The sequence below is a fragment of the Antrostomus carolinensis genome, unplaced genomic scaffold (assembly GCF_000700745.2).
Source record: "Antrostomus carolinensis isolate BGI_N321 unplaced genomic scaffold, ASM70074v2 scaffold29989, whole genome shotgun sequence".
NCBI lineage: Eukaryota > Metazoa > Chordata > Aves > Caprimulgiformes > Caprimulgidae > Antrostomus > Antrostomus carolinensis.
In genome coordinates this window covers 1-22,486 of record NW_010341189.1, presented here as the reverse complement: position 1 = coordinate 22,486, position 22,486 = coordinate 1, and the positions used below count along the sequence as shown (strand labels likewise).

Below are 22,486 nucleotides of genomic sequence, written 5' to 3'. Positions count from 1 at the left end.
ACAGCGATAATGAGCACGCAGACATGAAGATGATGGGAAAGATCTATTACTCTGGGCACAGTTAAACACAACATGGGTTGAATTAGTCAGCCATTGCATGTAGCTGTGTTCTAGCTTGTTTCATCTCTGTTCAGGAAATGCTTGCTTGGAGTCCTGAGCTGACAGCAACATCTACAGCTTTACTGGAGTAGCTTTAAATGTGGAGTGCTAGGCACTAGTGGAGGCTCACCCATTCCTGAGAGGAGGTTGGAGGAGGGGGCATGGGAGGATACGATGCCTGCCTTGCCAGGACGACACATACCCCAGGAACAAAGACCAGTGATTACAAAACCAAAAAGCTTACATAAAGATATCTGGATGCCTTAGTATGCATTTGGATGTCTGAGACCAAACCCAGATACGCCAGGAGAGGCCGATGAGATCTGCATATGCAATAATACAATATGAAAGTGAAAAATGGCAGCAGCTCTTTCATACAGATACTCATTCCCTAACACATGGTGCCCAGGGAAACAGCCACGAGCCTAGAGAGTGCATGCAAACAAATGGACTTACTGGGTCGAGCTACATTCCAATCTCACCTAAATACAGAAGCGCACATCCACGTCACCATGAAAGCAAGGACAGACAAACCATGTTAACCTGCTTTAGATGGGTATCTCATCACTCGCTGCAGGCAAACTGTGCTGGTGCGAAATATCTGTATGAAATGCTACTGTTTTCAGGGCTGTCAGACAGTGTCACTTCAGGTCAGCCAGATACTGGAAGCTGTAATATTGTATTAGGGCAGTAACATTACATAAGTGCAGAGGACATCCCGAGCCAACGCGCTGCACTTCTCAGGGGAGCTGTGCGGCCAGCGTGGAGCGCTGCGCGGTGTTACTGCCCGGCTGCTGGCCTGGCTGCTCCTGGCCTGGCTCTGCTCTCTCCACACGGCAGTGCTATCTGCCGTGCTGCTGTCATCTTTATTTCCAAGCAATATGCTGTGGGGAGGACATTCCAGCTAGTTTGTGTCAATCCCTGCTCAGGAGAATCTGTAGGTTTGTAGTCACAGCAGAGCAAACGTTTTTTACCTACCAGTCTCACTGCCTAATCCAAGATGGCCAGCTAAGTCCCCTTTCTCCTGAAATGCCTTTATACTCAAAAAATACTAAACTGGACAAAACTCCAGTTCTGTAACTGTATGCCTGTCCTTCTGAAAAAACCCACCGCTTCCCTTGTGCTTTTCACTGATAGCTATTTCTCCATCCAGCTCCGAAAGAGTCTCACTACACATTTCCAAGAGTGCATGCAGAACATCTGGTGGCTGGCTAAGGCAGTACACATTTGGAAACAAAAGAAAACAGTTGCAAGCGCACTTTTAAGCCTGTACATTTAAAGCTGAAGGCCTCAAAAATAACATAATGGAAGGGGGGGAGGAGGAGGGGCAGAGAGATGGAAAGAGCCGGTTTGTTGAACACATGCTTACTAAAGCTAAACATCAATGAAACAATACCATGGAGGATTATACGTAACATCAGTCAGTTCAGGGATCTTATGGCACCTGTGGTTTATAAACAGCTTTAGCAACGAGTATTTCAAAACATAGTTCACAGTTTTAAGAAGATCTGTGCTGATTTAAAAACTAGATTCTATATCATTTGAATGTCACCTTTTGTATATGATATCTATTTGGAAAAAAAATATTTACACTAACTTCTATGGCTGATTTGTTAGATTATTTTGAAAGAAACATTCCTAAGTTACACATTAGCCCTAAATTAGAGAAGTTTTAAATTATTATTAATTATATTATTATTATTACTATTATTATTTTAGTACATTTTGTACAAGCCTTAATTTAAAGACTTGCAAACAAATTGCAAATATAGTTCGGTACTTTGTTTTTTTTGGGCTACTAGATATATACACTCAGGAGTATAATCATTCAGTGTTAAATGCATAATTGTAGCTTTTTATTTCTTCTGTGGAAAAAATGTACAGTGTATAGTAAACCAATCTACTCAAATCTCAAAGTATTCAGAAATCAAATTTCTATCTATAAACAGTATTGTCATTGTAAACTGAACAGGTTCAATATCATGTGCAAAGGGTTTCTGTGAGTTATTAATACCGCCATCCTTTGTAACAGCAGTACGTATGTCAGTCTGTTTTCTTCACCGGTAATGAGCCATGTTACAGAAGATGTGGCTAATATAAGTTAGCTTTAAACAAAAGTCTTGTTGTCAAAAACACACATCTACAAACTACAACTCTTAGAACAAAAGTACTGTGCTACAGTCCTCAGAACTTAGTTATGTGATTTTTTTGTCAAGAGATGCTGCACCTCTTGGTTCCATTCTTCTGTGAAGTTTGCAGCTGAGTTTTCTTCATCGTCTGTCCGAAAGCAGCTCTCCTCATCGTCAGTTCTTACGTAGCTTTCGTTGTCTGTCTGACTGCAGCTTGCCTGTTGAGAAATGTTTAGAGAAGTTTTTATAAAAGTGCTGGTTTAAGATGCTGCACCCACACAGGCAGAGCAAGTAAAACCTCTGCCTGCTGCTTTACTGAGAGAGAAAAGGAGAAACTGGCCAATTCCTGTGGCTATCCTTGAGGTTAAAAAAGTGAAAAAGCCCTTCTACCTAGGTGAGCCACAGGTATTTGAGCTGTAAACAGAACTTACAGGGCACGTGGGAAGTTGGAAACTCTTCTCACCATGAGTGAGAAGACTGTTGCCTGCTTTGCTGTGGGACCCTGGGGTAACTCAGTCTGCACTGTCACGGATTTGCAGATGTTCCCATTTTCCCTTCCATTTTACCCTTCCAGGTTGCTCTATAAATAGAATGTCTCACCCCCAATTTACGTGTCTGGGTATGATTTACTGTGTCCAAAAAGAAATCTAGTTACTTAAAAGGATGATTCTGGGTGCTATAGCTCATAAACAGTCTAATCTGCTGGTGCACCAGTTTCTCTTTGGTGTTCCTCTGTATCCTGAAGCATCAATAAATACCTTAAATTCCTATATCAGAGTCATCAAAATTTTAGTTGGCAATGGAAAATGCCTGAGAGATGACTGCTACTCTTTCTCAGAACTACGTCAGATCTGCAGTCAGGTAATATTGCAAACTTCTGCTTCTGGCATATTTATCATCAAGGCACTGTTTACATACTTATCATAGAATCATATAATAGATTGGGTTGGAAAAGACCTCCAAGATCATCAAGTCCAACCCCTGATCCAACTCCAATTACTATATCATGGCACTAAGGGCCACGTCCAATCTCTTTTTAAAAACCTCCAGGGATGGTGAATCCACCACCTCTCTGGGCAGGCCGTTCCAGTGCCTGATTACCCTCTCTGTAAAGAATTTCTTCCTAACATCTAACCTAAACCTCCCCTGGCGGAGCTTGAGCCCATGCCCCCTTGTCCTATTGTTGGTTGCCTGGGAGAAGAGACCAACCCCCACCTGGCTATAACCTCCCTTCAGGTAGTTGAAGAGAGTGATGAGGTCACCTCTAAGCCTTCTCTTCTCCAGACTAAACAACCCCAGCTCCCTCAGCCTCTCCTCATAGGACTTGTGCTGAAGTCCCTTCACCAGCCTCGCTGCTCTTCTCTGGACCCGCTCCAGCACCTCAATGTCCTTCCTGAACTGAGGGGCCCAGAGCTGAACACAGGGGCCCAGAGCTGAACACCTTGGCCCTTTCAAAGTGAAGGAGCTCATCTTTTTTTTTTTTTTTTTCCTTGAACTACCTCAGACAGGAAATCAATTCACATTGCATGAGATCTGGTAGTAACAGCATAAAAGACCAAACCATACTGACATGAATTCTTTTCCACTTATTTCAGGCGTAAAGCTGGTCTACAAGATGAGAGACGAAATGCAAATTACTTCAGTAAAAAAGAGTTAAATTAAAGCTGATGAATGAAGAAAGGTCAGGTAGTTTAGCTTGCTGCTTCTCCTTCCTAACACCATTTGATTGTATTAATTATTCAAAGACAAACTCTTCCATCCAATTCCTTAATACCGAAGCATGTCAAATGGTATGATGATCTTAATTTAGTATCTCCTTGTATCAGGCAGCTACAAAAGATCTAGCATTAACGTTTTGTTGATAAATGGAAAGGAAAATTGCACTGCAAGTCTAATGAGAGGTTCAGGAAAAATTTTTTAAGTACATTTTAAACAAGTATTTTTTCAAAAACCAGACGTGCATCTGCACCACTTAAGTCTGTTTGGAAATCTTAGTAAAGGAGCATTTTTCTCTCCACAATTCAGCCAAAAGAAAAAAAGCAAATGAAAGGCATGGAAGAGGTCAGCTCTCAGCTTCCCAAGACTGATTTTTATTGAATCAATTTCAGAGTTGTGTAAATATAGGTAGATCTCATCTTTCTTGATGGTATTATTATAAACCACGAGAGCAAAATAAGAGCGGCCTGTGAAACACTGGATGCATTAAGACGCAGTGGTAGTACTGCTAAGTATTTGGGTTTGTTTCAAATTTTCTGGATAAATTACTTCTCTTTGGTGGAGTGCAGAGAGGGTTATTCTAACTTCTTTCAAGGTTTCTCTCTGTTTCATGGCCAGCATTGGGATAGAGAGATTTTCATACAGGAAATAATGAGTACTAACGAACCTCAGAGCTCTAAATTCATTGCAGCATTTTGGAAATGCCAGAATTAATTCCAAGTTAAGACTTATATGATTTGTCATGTTATAAAACTGTTCCTTGACCTTTTCTGTAACTTAATCCACAGGTTCTTTTCTATTACTTATTCAGTGATTTTCAAAAACCATCCCTGTCACTTGTGTAATTTTAGAATTAAATTCACAAAACTAAAGCTGCTTCTTCTCAGTTAACTCAGTCAGAGTTCTTTTACAGCTTTTTTACGCCTACATGCTAAGAGGAGGAGGGCCTAAGGAGAAAAATAAAGAGGAAAACAAAAACACAGTTAAGTGAATGTAGCAGACATTTCTGAAAACCACTGTGCTGTCAGCCTGCTGTAATTTTCAAATGGAATGGTCCACATAATGCTATTTTTTATGTATTTGTCCATAAAAAAACCCCAAAAGAGATGCTGGATCATTTGATTGTGCCAGTAGAGTATGACTTATGGATGTGAGCAGTTCATCTAGTGCCTGTATTCTGCTTCTTCACCACTGCATCACTGATTTAGGAGGAAGAGGCTGAAGAAACTGAGCTTGCTGAGGCTGGGGCAGAGGTGGCAAGGGAGGATCAGTTAGCAGCTATTTGAGGGGTAATTACAAGGATAACAAGCCAAAATGTTCTTGGCAGTGCTGGAGCACACAAAAAGGACAAAAAAGACAGACTGCATTTTGGGACGTTCAGGTTGGACATTAAGGCAAAAAAAAGGTATGAGGAGAGTGGCACTGCACTGAAGGGGGATGCCCAGAGAGGTGGTGAAATCTCCATCCATGGAAGTTTTCAAATTTTTGCTAGACAAAACCAATGCTGACATGGTCTTGTGTTGGAGCTAGACCTGCATCAGGCAGGACAGTGGACCAGATGACCTCCTGAGGGCCCAATCAACCAATGCACCTACACCACTGTGATCTCCTGAGCTCCTGGCACGCCCATACTAGGAATGAACCATGGTGCATGAGCTTTAAAGGCAGCCAGTCAACTCTGACTAGCAGTTTGGGGTCCTACAGCCAAAGGAAGGCCAGGGCATGGCTGAGAAAGGTGACACCAGGCAGTGGGCACAGCAAATCTGAAACCTATACACCCATTAACTTTGGTCTAGTAACCTGACTCGGACCTTGGGCAATGGATCTTGCTTTCTCAAACAGTCAATCACCATGTCCATGTCACAAAGGACTGAAAATGTCAGTGGCCAGTGAAATGGATGCTAGCTCTACAATCTTATTTCATTCCCAGAAAAAAACAGAGATGCAGGGCAGCTGTGTCTTCACAGCGCTTACACGAATCGTCTGGGCCCTTCGGCTTAACCAACAGCCCTTCTCACAGCAGCACACTGGGTGGGCTGGACTGATCACACCATCTCCCTTGGCCCAGGTGTTTCATTACCTGACATTTGGCAATATTCCTAATTTCTGCTGGTAAACATGAAAACAGAGTTTGGAGAAAAAGGGAAAAGATGAGAACTAACATGAAAGTGCTACTCAATAAGACTTCTGTCCTGGAAAAATGGCCAAGTTGAGTAAATAATAATAATTTAACAATGCATTAATATAAAAAAGTTGAAGGTATTTGGGGTTTTTGTGTTTGAAAAATTTCCACTTGTTTCAATACAAACCATTCAGTCACTTTTGCAATGGAAAATGTCACCCCTGACCACCCAAAGCCCTGGACTCCACAATTTGTGTGATAAACTTTAAAGCAAATAAAAAGGTTTGGAGTGGGAATGGAACTGAATCTTCAACTGAAATTATTACATGTTTTTGTCAACACAAAGAAAATGTGACCACAGTTAAAAAAAATCAAGACTGAAATCTCTAATAAAGACTCTTCCCTGTACTCCCTCTCACCTGGATACTTTAGGTCAGATTTTTATTAGCTTTTCACACCTCCTTTTCTGTTATAATAATGCATATAAATTAATAAGACATGACCAACTAAAATGTTGCTAAGCCAGCACTAAGAAAGCACTGTTTTAGAAAATCTAGGAAATTGTAGGTTTCGTGGGAACACATCCACTGTACAAGTCAACAGCTCTTCACTGAAAATGACAACTTTTTAACCACTAACAGAGATGGAGGCTTTCTGCTCCCATTGCCCATCCTTGACAAAAAAGTAACTGCCATCAAGGGGATAAAGGCAAAATAATGCCAAAGTTACATGTACACCTAATTTCAAGAGCTGCCTAGAGCCTGCTGAAAACAAGCTCAAATTCCCTCTATTAAAAATAAACCAAGTGTTATTAAGGTACATTTCGTATAAAAAGTAAACTGAAAATATGATTAAATTGTTTTATATATTACCGGAACTACTTGGTCTCTTGGGAATTTATTATACTAGATGTTACTTCAAAATCAATTCTATAGAATTGTATATAGCACTTTTAAACATGCAAAAACAAACACAATGCAAAAAGCCTTAATCAAATGACATCAACATCACTTGTCCCTGGCTGATGAATGAGGAAATGAACAAAACTCTGTGGCTGGCCATCAGTGGCAATATCACTCACAAGAAGCTATAATAAACTGATTCTATTTTTCCCCACCTTTTTTTTAAATAAGCACAAATGTAATACTGTTGTGAGATAAGAAAGTCTGTTGGCTTTCCACATCCTATGGCCATCTAGGCAATATAATGCTGACTGTATTTATATCATCATTGACTGAATAATATTATCTTAGAAGCAAAAGTCTTGACACAATTGTTAAGCTTCAAGCAAATACCCAACAGAAACAGCAAAAGCATTTTACACATTGAAACTGGTATGAACAATTTTGGATTTAATTTTCCAAGGCTATCAAATTCTAGTGCCAGATAAAATGCACAAGATACTTTAATCATCCATATTCACAAAAGAGTGAATCTTGGGAAGACTAAGCCATGTGTTTTATCTCCAAATGTATTTATCACAATGTACCACAATACAGAGTTTGTTTTGGGGGATATAAGTGAAGTGCCAAGTTCACCGATTTTTGTTGCTAATTTCTAAAGGGCCAGGCTTTCACAGCTGGTGAGAATGTTTCAGTCTTTGGTACTGGCTGAAGTGCTCCCCTGGGAGCTAAAAACAGTTTAACCATGGAATTAACCAGAGCACAGTGCTCTAAAAAAAAAATTTTTGACAGGGTTTCCAAAGGTTTCAAAAGCATCTAGGAGATGAGATAGTAGCTCAGTCTCACAACTCTGCTAATTTGAGACAGGATACATATTTTCAAGAAAGCTAGGCTGTATGGCAGTATGCTCTTCTCCACGTCACTACGTTAGCACTGCTTCCTAACAAAAGCAGAAACCTTAAATGGGATTGCCTGAGCTTCAAAATTCCAATGAATAGGATTTTTTTCCCACTTAATATTGCAAATGGTTTGTCTGAATGCTACTACCCTTTAAAGTTGTAGTTATTCATAACTGTAATTAAATTCAGTTATATAGAACATTTCCACTATACCCATAGTTACACACACATACACAATTGTTGAAAGATCTATTTTCCTTTCCATGTGACTTGATCTGTAACTGACGACTGCAAAAAAACTGAAGAAGAAAACTTGTTTTTCTGGCTGTCAGTGTTTAGGAAACTCTACAAGGCTCATGTTTTTAACAAGGCTATTGAGAAAATGAATGTAACCAGAGGGGCAATGTTAGGAGAATTTTTATGAGCAGTTATTTGGTGTTTATAGTACTCTGGGTATTGCTGTTTATTTGCTTTTCACATCCACTTATTCTGCTTTAGCTGCTAGAGTCACTGAGACAGATGCTTCAGAAATACATAACAGCTTTTAACACTGAAGACTGGCAGCTGCTTTCACAAGGTCCAAACTTTAACATATAAACTCTACTGTCATCAGAATCTGCAAACCCCTTAAAACAAGGTCAAATTTTGCTATCAAAATTCCATATAAATAAGGAGATCTAGCATAAAACATGGCATACAAAATCTAGCAACATGAATTCCTGCTAAAGTTGGCACAGGCTAGTTTACTGGTTTTGCTTATCTGAGCATGACCCTGCTCCCAACTTGAAGGGTCCATTTGCTAGTTGACCTTTGGTTGCCTTTAGTTCTGGCTTTGAGAAAGAGACTCAGTTTGCAGACCAGAGTCAGACCTCTATTTTGATTTCTCCTCCTTTTCTGGCTCTGTTACCCCATGGTTCAGTGTCACAGTAGGATGGACAGCATCACCTCACTGCCATCTTCACAGCAGGGCACTGCACTCTCCTAGGAAGTCAGAAATGCAGAGCTGACAGCTTCAGATGAGGCAAGAAGGAAATGTGTGGTCTCCCATTTCCTGGGCAAATGTTCAGAATAACAGGCTTCTTCATAAAAATAGTCGTTGTCTGTGTTCCTGAATAAAAACACAACTGCTGAACTTGGCATTAAACTCAGTGCTGCAACTGTGAGGTTGGCACATGTAAGGAACATGACCTGAATACGAGCCAGGAGGGAATTTATAGACCTTCTTGCCTTATCACTGAATTGACAGACTCTAGCTAGTACCTTATACTTTGGATTGGGGCATTTTAAACTTCCACACACATCTGAGGACACCTCTAGGGTTAAGCAGCTGGTGGATTGCTTTCTTTAATGTTTGCCTAACTCTTGTTTCACACACTAGAGTAGATGTTCTGGTCTCACCAGATATCATATGATGAAATAAATCAGATGATTTATTTCAGTTATCCTAGGAAGACTAAAGTATTGTAAGGAATTGAACTCAGGTCTCCTGAAATGTAATCTGATTCCTTATCTTCTGGATAAGGTTTCTCTCTACTGGCCAATATATTTGTCATCATCCCCAGGGATGAAAAGCCCACATTCTCACTCTTATGGTCAACAAAGGAAGGAAGAAGATAAAAAGTGTGGTGGCTTAACAGGAATTCTCTGAACTAGGACTGTATTTCAAACAGATTATTAGAAATTATTTAGAGACACTCCTAAGCATCCTAACACAGGTTAGAAGAAGAAAGAAACAGCATCACCACATACACTCAGACAGCACAAGGTGCATTGCAACTGAAATATCCATTAGGAGGATTCGTTACAGTCTTCTAAATTATAACGATACTTACTTGAGAGGAGAGAGAGAAGGATATTGCACTCAACTTTGCAAACTGACCTGTAGGTAACAAAGGATAGAAAACAAGAAGATGACAAATTGAGCCAGTGAGCAGCCAGGCAGTGTATTATTCTGAAGAAAGCCATGCACAAAGCCTAGAAGTAAAGGGAGCAATTACACATCCAGAAAATAAACCCAATGAAAAGTGTCTTACACAACACATCCAGCAAAAGACTGTAACAAGAACACAACTGGTAGTAGATGTAGGAGGATAAGCACTGTTAGCATTTACACTTGTGTACTAAATGTGTGTGGTTTGTTTTGTTTTGTTTTTTTTTGTTTTGTTTTGTTTTGTTTTGTTTTTGTTTTTTTGTTTTTTTTTTTCTGGTACAGATACTTGTTATTTACAACATGCTTCAAAAAACAGAGAGAGAAAGAAGCTTCTTTTGAGGTTCCCTGTCCTAGATTTCCTTGTGTATCTTGGGTTTTCTGCTCATACTTTAAAACTAATTTACAGTTTAGCTTGCAAATCTTGCTTGGAGACAAGGTGACACGAAATAACAAGAGTGGGTTTTAAGCATCCATCTTCCATGCTACACTACATCTACATGTTTTCCTAAATGAGCTGCTTTTACACAAAGTGAGACATTTAATAACATAAAAATGGTTACCATATAATTACTGAGGTTACCACTCTGTAACCTTAGTAGGAGTTCCTCCTCGCAGGTTTTTTCAGCTCACAATTGCTACAGCCACCAGCATTTTTTGGCTATCCAGATGAATGCAGTATACATGTGAGTACAAATAGTAAATTAGTCTGTAATAAATTCCAATGGTTGGATGCAAAATGAAAATAGCTGACTTGGCCACTGTTCAACAGGATACCCTAAACAGAAATTTCCCAATTTTCCTTTGTTTAGGAAGAAAGTTGTGTCTTTAGAGACAACTCAGTGATATTACTAGAAAAAGGAATAGAATAGCAAAATACCACAAATAAAGTGCAGAATGCAGAAAATTAGACAAAGTAAAAGCACATATCTCAGAATCAATACATGACACTTATCCAACCATCTCCTAATCATCCTAGTGGTCCATACTAATTGAATACCTATTCTTGCTTACTTTAAACCTGCTGCCTAATCGAAAGGGCATCAGCCATACTGGGAAGGACTTAACACACGTTGCACGCTTTGTGTTTGTGCTTATCAACTAAAAGTAGTTTCAAGTCACCACTGTCAAATGATTGTCTGATAGGACTTTCTGTTCCCTCAGTGAATACACTTTTGGGAAAAGCACCTTTATCTTTTTCTTTGGTGTGTTGGTATTTTTTGTGTGTGTGTGTGTCCCCAGTGGAAACAAATAATGTAAAACAATGGGGAACAAAGTTCACCTGGGTGTAGTCTTGGCTGACCTAAATTCAAAAGGAGTTTTATTCTCATATCAGTAGGGAGATTTCCTCCCTGTCTTCTGAGAATGTTGTTGGAAGACAGTAGAAAAGCTCTATCTTGATTGAAGCAAGAGCAATACCCAGTTTCATTGAGTGACATGTATACACATGTATACACATGTATACTTCTACTACACAACGAATGCCCTTATTTTGCAGTGCACATGCATACTCAATTATGTGCATGTACAAAATCCTGTTGTAACTTGCGAAACCCATATAACATCGTTGCCATATATTTCACTTCTATACTGTAGTCAAAGTACAGTCAAATTGGTCTATCATTCTTTCTAGAGAAAATGGAATTTTTACCAGCAATAATAACATGTATTATTTGATGCTTGACAGCTGTCACTATTGAGGTACTCCTTCTTCATAACTGACAATTACTTTCCATTATATCAACAGCAGCTGCTCATCCTGTTCAGAAGTTTCAAGGCTGTCATTTTTGCCATTTCCTATCTTGGATAAAAATTTGTGACAAAAAACCCCCTTGTCACCAACTGTTGCCTTATTAGATAGTCCACAGCAATTCTGCTCTTGTCATTATGTCCTTAAAGATCTTTACATTTAAGTTACTTTTGCAAGGCTACCATGGGCATGTAGCAGACCTAGGTAAACAACAACAAAAAGATGCTCACATCAACGCCAAAACTACCTGTAATTTTGTTATGAGTCAATGAACTTTTATAAGACTAGCTTATCCTAGCAGCTTTACAGAAAAGAAGACCAAAAGAGCAACCATTCTTCATTAGATCATGAGCCCATCAGTCCATGTCTCCAAAGTGACTGGCATTGGACACTAGAGAAAAATTACCAGAAACAAAGGCTAGATTTTGTTAGCTCCCGGCAAGCAGCAGTTTAAAGAATTCCTGCCCAGAAGGTGCTTTTGAACCTCATTTGCATACACCTGATCTTTCAATACCTGCTTAATCCTTTTTTTTAGCCCATTTATAGTTTTGGTCTCTGTTATATTCTGTAGTGGTGAGTTCCAAATTTTAATTGATCACCATATAGTAATAGTTATTTTTGCTTGCTTCAGCTCTGCTCCCAAATAACGGAACTGGGTGTGCCCTCCTACTGACATTACTACCAACATTATAAAAAGTAATGAATGTTGTGTTAGGATGATCCAAGTCAGAATAACTTAAAAACTGGTGATAGTCCATTACACCAGGTAGAAATGGAAACCATTACACAGACAGGACAGGATATCTGCAGAATTCCAGCTCCCCCTGGCACATCTGCTTTACTCAGACTCTTAAACAAATGCCCTTTGAAATCTTCCTCAGGGGATGTTTAATGACAAGTCCCCAGGCTTTTCCACACTAGATGCTTGTTGAATACTTGGTCCTCTGGAATACAATTCATTTCAGACCCTTTCCTCTCCTTCCAGATTCTGACAACGACAATAACACACAGACTGCACTTGATCTTTAGTTCACAGTGTAGAAACCACTATGAATGTTTTTTGCTGCTGGAGAAAAAAATACTCTAAATATAGGAAGAACTCAGCTTAATACCTCCAACCAGCCTCTATGGTATGGGCAAATGAGGTCTGAGCGACTTGGTAGGCACCAGCAGAGAACAAGCTCAGAGGCAATTCTGTCCCATCTGATGTCCTGGTAAACTTAAGGACTACTGCTGTGTGCCTCAGACAGTGTGGTCTTTCCCAGTATACACAAAGGCTAGATGCAGGTATGTCTGTGGAAGAGAACGATGGCAGTTTTTGAAATGTGGCTGCTCTAGTAACTGAGAAGAGATCACACTCCAGGGCCCAGGACAGGTTGAGAAGGGCACTGGGCAGTTATGGCATATTATTTTTTCTCACTTATGGAGATGGATGGGCAGCTCGTGTCCTTCTCCCACCTGGTATGCCTCATCCTGCAGCTTCTGCTTCAGGTACTCCTCCATTTTCAGTTCATTCTCCAGCTGGCGGACAGAGTCATTCTCATAATTTTCATCATCTGCTCTGACGTAGGGGTCTCCATCTTCTGTAACCCTAAATACAATTATTAATAAATAGTCTCTTGAGATGAATGACATTCAGAGTCAATGAAACTTCCATTTAAGTTATGAGGAGGGCAGGATACTTCTAGTCGAAGCACATGCTCCATTGATTAGTATTTTTCGGGCAGTGGAAAACACTTCTGCTTTTTCCCCTCTCCACAGAATCACAGAATGAATCACAGAATGTCAGGGATTGGAAGGGACCTCAAAAGATCATCTAGTCCAATCCCCCGCTGGAGCAGGAACACCTAAATGAGATCACACAGGAAGGTGATCACTCCAGCGGTCTGGAATTAATGAAGTAGACCAAAGGGCATATTCTGCTGAAGGCATTTTGGGGCTACAGCCCTATGGAAATGAGTAACAAAAGTCCAAAATAACTTGACAGAAAGAGGCTGAACTAAAAATAAGTGGAAAGATGCTTGTTGTCTTTGATAAGAAGATTCAGATTCTAAAAATAAATTAGTTTGTCGATCAATTGAGTTGGTCAATAAAAGGCACTGTCTTTTCCATTTAAAAACTTCTCTCCAACAGGCCCCTCCATCTGGATAAGCAGGGAATAGGACTGCCAGGCATATCAAGGAGCACAGCTGTCCCACAGCCTCCATGCTGCCCAAGTGTACCAGAATGGATGTGCCCTCTGCTCACTCCTGAGAGCATCCTAAGTTCTGGCCTTTACTGATTATAGAGCTCACTTCTATCTAACTGTGAAGCTGTCCTCTCTTGGATTTAGGCATTTTTTTTTGGTAATCAAATAGCTGAGAGGGAGAGAAAACATTAAATGCTGCATATTGTTTTCAACAGAAAAAGAATGAGATTAAGAAGTTGAATCGAGCAGGTACGCACATGTCACTGCGGATGGAGCCAGTGGCAGCAGCGCTGTGGATGTACCCGGGCTTCCGGGCATGGATCTGCGCGAGGAAAGCCTTCTCAGATGTTGGGGATGGAACAAGGTCATCAAAATGAGTCCGCCCAAATTCAGAATCCACATTACTTTCTGTCTCACTGCCCACTTCTGTGAAGCAAAAGGTGACACACGGTTCTATTTAACGTTCACAAGTTATTTGTGCCTATTTCTCTAAGCCTTTCTTTGCCTTTCCAACTTAGAATGCCACCTCCTCATAGTGAATAACAGTAATTATTCTACACATTTCGGCAGAGCTAATAGTTTTCTTCTTGTGGTGGGACAAATTGTGTAGCTTTTGCTTATCTGGGTTATTAAGTAGGATACTTTTATGAGAATGCTACAGGTTGTATTTTACAACAGGTCCTGTATGTTCTATACTGAATGAAATTTTTAAAGAGTGAAATCCCAGTCCACATGGAATTGCAAACAAGCTTCTCAAAGTTTTCACTTTGAGCAGCACCTCTCTGTCCATGGCTTTCAGAACCACTGCATTCCTGAAGTTGTTATTTAGGGGTTTTTTTGCTAAAAGCATAAAAAGCTTTGAAGATACATTACACTGATTTTTTTGTTGGTTTATATTTTCCTACCTACCATTCTTTCAAATATATGTGAAATGTCAATGTGGTGACTGTCCACCCTTGTTAGCCTTACTCACCAGAATTTAGTTCTTTCACCAAAGAGGACATGGTGTTGGTGATCGAATCTGCTGCCACCAGCAAATCATTTCTTAAGTTTCGTCTTGCACCTGAAGCAAGAGACAGACAAAACACAGTGTTAATATTCTTCACATATGTTTTCCCGTTGAAAGCAGTTTTAACCCTGCTGAAAGCTGCTATTGTGATAATTCAGAGTATCAAAGTCCTTACGAGGGGCACGTGCAGAAGAATTCTCTGCAGAATGGCCTCATTTACTTATGCTGTATGCCAGAGCAGAAGCCTACTCTCATGCTTCATTTAATCACAATGACAGATATGTGGAGATTATTCATTGCCATCAAGCTTGCATTTGCGTGGTGACACCAGCAGACCAGGTCTGGAAGATTAAATCCAGCATGAACTCATTTAAAATGTCTGTGGGGGAGGAGGGAAGAAATGAAGTGTTTTCTCTAAGTTCCCACAGCTCTGTTTAATGACACCATTATTACCAGGTATTTGCCAGATAATTATGGCAAACGTTGAAGAAACATACTTGACTTCATCAAGACTGATATTGATTTTTCTTCTCCTCTCCCCCTCAGCCTTCCCTGTAGCTCAAGGACTTTCTTGTATATTCCATAATTTACTTTCTCTCTCTCTCTTTTTTTTTTTTTAATAAAGGAAGCACGATTGCCTCTCTAAACAGCCCCAGGCTGCTTTTAAACTCTTTCTAATAATGGATCTAGAAGTGCTTCCCTGCTGTTTGCTGAACCTGGCAATATTCCCTTAACCATCAATCATGAAAGATTTTTGTGAGCTGCATGAAGTACTCCTTCCCTAGGAGCAGGCTATGGGTACCATGTGCTTAACTCTCCCAGATCCCAAACATAGCTCCTATTGTAGCTAAATAACCAATATATCCCACAGAATCTCCAATTTTCCAGACTGAATTATTCACAGCAATTGGCAGTATTTGACTACTGTAGATTCTTTAAAACTGGCTGAATGTAAAACAACACATTTTTTAAAATTCTCCAAGTCCTAAAGAGGTGCGTTTTTTAAAAAAATATATCTATTAGCAAATGGTTACTGGAATGTAAACTGAAATAGTTAATCTCCCTCTTATACACTGACAAACACTCAGACTGCCACTCCATCTCTAAAGGCTTCTCAATTTTGTATCTCTGAACTATTGCAAACACTATGAAAAAGGAAAAAAAACACAAGACAAACAGTGTTTTAATGATGGCTTGTCTGCATTAGCTATAAATAGGCAGATCTTTGTTGGTGCAGTGCAGAATGGAGCCACAATCTCTCAGCCTACCCCCCCCCACGAAGTCGTATGTCAAGATGTGACAGAACAGTTGGCTTCAAGTTCTTTGGGTTTGACCTTCCCATCTACTGAATATGGTAAATAATGAGATAAAAGTAGATATTAATCAGATAAAGCAGTTTTTAAATGTGATTGCTTACCTTTTTATGTTGCTTTTTCTCTTGGACAAAACATATTTATGTATTTAAAAAGCATTTGCCTGAGGCAGCCTTAGTATTATTTATGGATATTTTATAGTAGCCATTACATTATTTCTCTTACTCTTAGCTCTGGAAGAAACTGTCCTATAACAGCACAGGGCTTAGTGGTTCATATTTTTGACTGTCTCAATTTTTTTCACAGCACAAAGAAGAAAAATATATTTTGCCTGTTTCTTTTGCCACAGAAAATGAGATATCCAGCAATCTGGTATGTTTGGACTAGGAATTGTACCTTGGTAAAACACGTTCAATACATGAATTGACTAGCACTTTGGTAGAAAATTCTTGATTGCATTATAGATTCAACCTTGTTGTAAGAGAGACAGACACAATTGCCATGAAAGTCAAGGGGAAAGGTGCATGAAATACACTTCCACTGTAGCAGAGGAAGTCCAGAGCTGCCCTTACATTTGATTTATACTAGTGATACGGGGCAGACATTTATTCAAATAAAAGAATTACAGAGATGTAAATATTTTAGAAGAGAGCAGATTTGAAAAAGAAAGAGTATTTCTTCATTCAGATCACACAGGCTATTTCCTTTCTTTAGTACTCAACATAACCACTTAACCTGTGGCCTTAGAAATTCAAAACAGTTTATTTTTGCTTGAGAAGAAAGTGGAAAAAGGAATGAGAAACATGGTGCAATCTATGGCAGTTTTCTGGAAATGCAAAGGAAGGGTTCACCTAGACTTCCAGGCTCTATTCCTGTCTAGTGTAGCCAGACCCCTTCCCAGAGGTCCAAAGGAAAAGCACAAGGGACAACAGTCACAAGGTGCACCAAGGGACATTCCAACTGGACACAAGGACAAAAAACTCACAAAGCAAGCATGGTCAAACACTGGAACAGAGGCTGTGAAAAACGCATGCCAGAACTCAACTGGTTGTGAATGATATGATCTCACTTTGAAGCTGGCTTTCTTGGAGCAGGAGGACGTGGTGACATAGAGAGCCATTTCCCCTTGAACTAATTCTATGATTGTATCACCTATTCCCAGTCTTTATTTAAAACCAAACACACTGACAAAGGCATGCTGAAGTCAGTACCAATTCTTCTGGTTAACAGAGTGGTTTGACCATCTTGCATCAAAACTCCCTCTTACTGCAAAATCCATTGGTTGGCATCATTGTCCAGTTTCTGCTTACCTGCTTGCTTTGAGAGTGAAGTCTGATGGCTGACAAAATTGATTTTCAAAGGCAAAACACCATTGCTGCAGGGTTGGGTTTTTTTTTTGTTTAGTTTCACTGCATGCAACTCAGAAACTCAAGTTCATGTAGTCATTAACCACAAGAAGTAACAATTCATCAAACAGCCTCTAAGTACCTCAGACAATCTACTAATGAGACTTACTTTGAGCAAAGGCTTCCTGCACATCTCCTCCCACCCCAGTCAGAGAGTCCTGAGGTGCGTGGGTTGGGGTGGAGCAGGCAGAGGCAGACCTGATGGGCATTGGAATTGGTCGACTGATAGTGTGGCTGGGCGAGGAACGCGGGGAGCCTGTCCCTTGGGTCTGCAAACCAATCATAAGAGGTTAAACAGGTCTTTGCAAGAGCCTTTGCCTTCTGTCTTTGTCACCCATCCTTCATCTTAAAGGCATCATGCTATTTGTAGATCAGTTGGGTAACATTAATTTTGCGAAAATAAATATACTGAAGTCAGTTGTTAGTGGACAGCAAGCCTTCTGTGTAGAAAAACAGTAAGTAGGAAAATATGAGTCAATATCTGACTTCCTTTAAGCATGAGAAAATGTCAGGCAGCTAACTGAAAAAAAATTTCAAGTTAACAAGCACCAAAGTATAGACCTTCTCTCTGCCCTCTTCCCTCTCTCACTCCCTCAGTTCACACGCATGTTTGATAAAACATAGCCCATTCAGGCTGTGAGAAGGGGAAAGATGCTGGCACTGACGTGACTTTCAGCCTGGGCACAGGACTGAAACAGCCCCTTTCATCAGGGCGCAGCCGTGAGAGCCGACCACAGCCCTGCCCTCCGCCTCCCTCCAGAAGTTCACGGTATGTGCAACCTCTCAGTCACATAAAGTCTGACACTTGCAATAAGTAATATAGCTTTATGCTTTTTATTCGGAGCTAGAGAACTATTTTAAGCCACTATTAAATCATACACTGTTAAATTGTTCTCTCTACAGGATATACTCAGGCACTCCCAAAACACTGTGGGGATAGGGCAATATAAATTCCTGCTATGGGGTCAGCCGCTGGAAGTGAAAATGTTTTAACACCAGTCATATAAAATATCATGCTGTTAGCACCTCGCAGTTAGTATCACTTAGCTGAAATTCAAGCAGACTTTACAAAATAGTCATTTTTAGAAATGCAGCTGGGTGAGTGACACCAAGAGACACAGTGCCCTTTTTCCTCCACTCTTGCAAAGCCCCCAGGATCGTGTATCCATGTAAGAAAAACCAAATGCTGGAGCCCACACCAAACTGCACACAGCTTTTGTGTTTGGTAGATACCAAGGATGGCTTGGTGGCTTGAGTGTTGCTAAAGGGGAACTACAACACACGTGCCTATCTGCTTACAGTAAGAAGTAACCTGAGGGCTGGTGTTTCCCTCACCCCGGCTTTATTTTGAGAATTCAGGAGGATTTCTTAACTCTCCTCATTGCATTTTTTTTGACTCCTGTAGTGGCTGCCACAGCAGCCCTGATATGGTTTGGCAAATACATCCTAAAAAAGACAATAGGGGCCCATTGCAGGAGGAGTGCAGCATTGCCCTTGAGATTTTTATAAATTCTTGCCATGGACCATAGATAATATATCAGAATACTAAGCTATTTGTTCTTTTCTCCTATCACCCCTTTCTAAGAGACATTATCACCATAGAGACATCGAGGGCAAATTAGGTTTATGAGGAATAAGCACATTACTGATGGGAGAATGGAGGATTTAATACTTATAATTTCTTTAATGATTGGTTTTAGAACATTTAAATGATGGATGAAAGGGAAGTTGAATATATAAAGGCCAGATGCTCTCCTGTTTCTGGAAGCGTCTGTACCCATGGCAGTGGAAATGCTGATCTCTGGTCCTCCAGAGGCAGGGCACAGAGCAATCTGGAGATGTTCCAAGGTCCTTGGAGGCTGCACCCCCTGAACATCAGGCAGGGGACTGGGACTCTACAGTTATGTCCTTTCGTTCCCTGACTGGGCATGTTTCATCCTCTGTAAAACAAATTTGTGAAAGAATTTCTCGTTCCCAGCTCCCTCTTTCACTTGTCCTTTTTCTTCAGCTCCCCTCTGCCTCTGATCTCAGTTCTGGGGAACACCAACAACAGTAGGAACTTCAGAGAAGCTGAGAGAAAAATGGACAAAATTTGCTTCCTATAGCCAAGTCACATTTAAGGAATGAACCTCAGAATAGGCATTTTATTTACTAAAAATAACAGATGCCTGCCAGTACTTCTTCACTGGAATTTTCCCACAAGAGAAATGTAAAAGCTGCTGCACACCAGTGCTTACCCTTGTGTCTGCAGCTATGACTGAGATCTTGTGTTTACGATAAACAGTGCTCTCCTATCTGTAGCTTTCAGTGTTGGAACAAACTGTTTGGGAAGCACAGGGAGATGAAGCATTTGAAGTCCCCTGTCCAGTAAAAAACCTCCTCTATGTTTATACTATTTGGGCAGTAACAGACAGAACTGATGAACAGCCATTTGAAAGAGGAGGATATCAGGGAATGCCTGATTTCAGAGAGGTGAACACTTTAATTATATTTTCTTCACCCAGATCTACCTCAGCCCAAGTTTGGGGGAACACAGTGCTATCAGGATGGGATTCCTGCTTAGTGGCTGTCAGGAGAAATGCGGTTTTCACAAGCTAGAGCTAATGGCCTGAAACCTGCTAAGATAGTCAGTAGTGACTTCTTGGTAATCTCAGCAGAGAAATCGAGCACTGAATTGCTCCCAAACCTTGTCCCCCCACCAACTGAGGATTAAGGCATGCTGAAAGGGGAGCTACCACAGCCACCATGGATATGGATATGTGGATAGCTTCGGCTTTTTTGTGGTACTTGGTTGCAGCTATCCACGTTCTTGTACTTCTATGTATTTAATTTAATTCACCATCTCTAGTCAATGTGCTAAGGATTTTAAGTTAACCCTTGCCAGACAGGGAAAGATTTCCCACTATCAAGTGTCATGCATGCTTAGGATAAAATGCTTGCAATGAAAACTGGCTTTACAGGCGCTTTAGCCCATTGCTCCCTCTGCCGGAACTGAACTGGGATGACATATGGGGAAAGCCCATCTCACAGCCTCATCAAATTACACCGATGTGAAGAACTCATTACCCTCTCTCAAGGAAGGACAGTAGAGAAATAGAAAGTTCATAAGCATTAGATGAATTGCCAGGCTGATCATTCCAATTGAATTCCTCCAGAAATTAATTTAATCTTGTTTCTCTCAGATCATGAAATGGCACAGTGTAATGGGGATCATTTTATAGAAATTATGAGAGTAATTCCTTAGCATCATCACCTGGTATCAGTGAGGCTATTACTCTTGGAAGAAAAAAGAAATCATATCTCATAATAGCCTGAAAATTTGCTTTCACTTACACTGACCAGTGAACATCTTATATGGTAGCAAAACTCTTGTCATGTTGGAAACTTCTCTTTTGTGAATAGAAGATCTTTTAATACTGTTATGCAGAATCAAAAGGATGGGCCTTACATGGAGGTGATGTTTGGTCAGATATATTTTTTGGTGCAACAGATTGATGCTCTACAAAAATTAGCCAAAATGTTAGTTTTCTGAATGTGAGCATTACCTACCAACTCCCCATGCTCTGCCATGGACAGAACACATCAGACTTGTGACTGTACTTATGCTGATGGAAGTAAGAAGTGTGTTTTGTTAAAATGAAACATTTTTTATGGGACTCAGACTGCTGTCTGAAAAGTGCTTTTTTTTAGCCTAGTACCTTGCCAAGATCCATTTCAATACTAAAAAGCTCCAAAACAATTAAATCTTCTAAAATTTACTATTAGTAATATAAATACTTGCCCTTTTTGATCTAGGTTGCAGAAGCCATTTAGAAATTACATTATTTTCCTGAAAACTCACAGTATCAGTGCCAACTTTAAAAGATGATTCTATGTGCACACAATGCCCTGACTTCTTCCAGATAAAGTGTGATTTCAAACTCATTGTCCTGGTCTAATTTAAACTCAGTTATATTTTTCTTGAAGTTCCAAAATTCTCATTACACTTTCAAAATGTTATCTATGGTAGAAGTGCTCTTTAATTCACATTCTAGGTTGATTTCACTACATTTGGGTGCTGGTTTTCGTATCTTATGTTTCCTTGTTTAGGGGAGTGAGAAAAAGATCAAGACTCCTTGTAGCCATTGATGCACTTTCAAGAGGGCTAAGGTGTTTAATTGTGGAAGTTGCTCCAAGATACTTGAAAATAATGTGTGAAAGAAGTGCAAAATATTAATTTTGGTCAAAAGAACACGCACACATTTCAAGCAAAAAAAGTAAAATAAACCACAGGGACACAATCACATTTAGGAGTTAGTGATGCCGCCAATAAGTCAGTAACTTTCTACCTGTTTCAATTCTTCTTCCTAAAGAAAAAGAGGATCAGCACATGAGATTAGTGAGGATGTAAGTGAAGAATAGAAAATACAGCCAAATTTTCAGTACAAGGTTAAGGCTTCAATTTATATAGTTGAAAACATGTGACCACCTCTGCTCATTTTCAAACATCACAACAGTGCAAAGTGTGCAGAAAACTACTATCATTTCCTACTCCAAATTCTCCTTGTCCAGGCAGTGCAATGACAGCAGGCTTCCCTGACTGCCAGTTGTAGCATTATTTCATAGCTAGAGCAAAAAGTATCCTGTCTACTCCCAGCTCCCAAAAGTCTGCTGGCTACTTGTTGGGCTCTGCTGCTCAGGTGCCACCAATTCCTGCATAGTGGCTGCAGAAGCCTGTGCCAGAGGAGATGCAAATGTAGTAAGGGGTCAAACATCCTTTGATTCAAATACATGTTGCTAAATGGATTTCAGTGAAATTCTTTCTGTTTTTATCAGAACCTCATTGGACTCCAGTTGCACTGAATTTCCACAAACTCATTTTATCTGGCATGGCCAGCAACAAAACAGACCCTTAGACCATTCAGAGCACTTTCTTCTAATGTCTATTTCCAGCATCATCTGTCCTGAGGTATATCAGGTAAAATAGCACTGGACTCTGCAAATACATTTTCCATCTGCACAGAATCACAGAATGGTTGAGGTTGGA

At 40.1% G+C, this 22,486-nt stretch overlaps 1 protein-coding gene across 2 annotated transcripts; it reads right to left on the bottom strand.

Annotated features, from left to right (window-relative positions):
* Positions 1–1,416: 1,416 nt before the first annotated feature.
* LOC104531514 (dystrobrevin alpha-like) lies at positions 1,417–17,728 on the bottom strand. 2 transcript variants are annotated; one of them, XM_029087086.1, is made up of 6 exons: positions 17,570–17,728; positions 14,706–14,795; positions 13,990–14,158; positions 13,003–13,135; positions 9,700–9,746; positions 1,417–2,446 (listed from the first exon to the last, which is right to left on the bottom strand). In XM_029087086.1, the coding sequence occupies exons 1-5, from the start codon at positions 17,667–17,669 to the stop codon at positions 9,729–9,731; spliced, it is 510 nt and encodes a 169-aa protein (XP_028942919.1). In that variant the 5' UTR covers positions 17,670–17,728; the 3' UTR covers positions 1,417–2,446; positions 9,700–9,728. The 2 variants fall into 2 exon arrangements, with proteins under 2 accessions (XP_028942919.1, XP_028942920.1); XM_029087087.1 differs by lacking the exons at positions 9,700–9,746; positions 17,570–17,728 and having other exon boundaries at positions 14,706–14,789.
* Positions 17,729–22,486: the final 4,758 nt, after the last annotated feature.

Bases quoted from the DNA above. Each gene is read 5' to 3' on its own strand.
- LOC104531514 (XM_029087086.1), bottom strand. From the start codon at position 17,669: ATGCCCATCAGGTCTGCCTCTGCCTGCTCCACCCCAACCCACGCACCT. The intron at 14,796-17,569 runs GTAAGTCTCATT...CTCTTGCTTCAG, and splicing joins GCAGGAAGCCTTTGCTCAAA to GTGCAAGACGAAACTTAAGA. The intron at 14,159-14,705 runs GTGAGTAAGGCT...TTTGCTTCACAG, and splicing joins GGTGAAAGAACTAAATTCTG to AAGTGGGCAGTGAGACAGAA.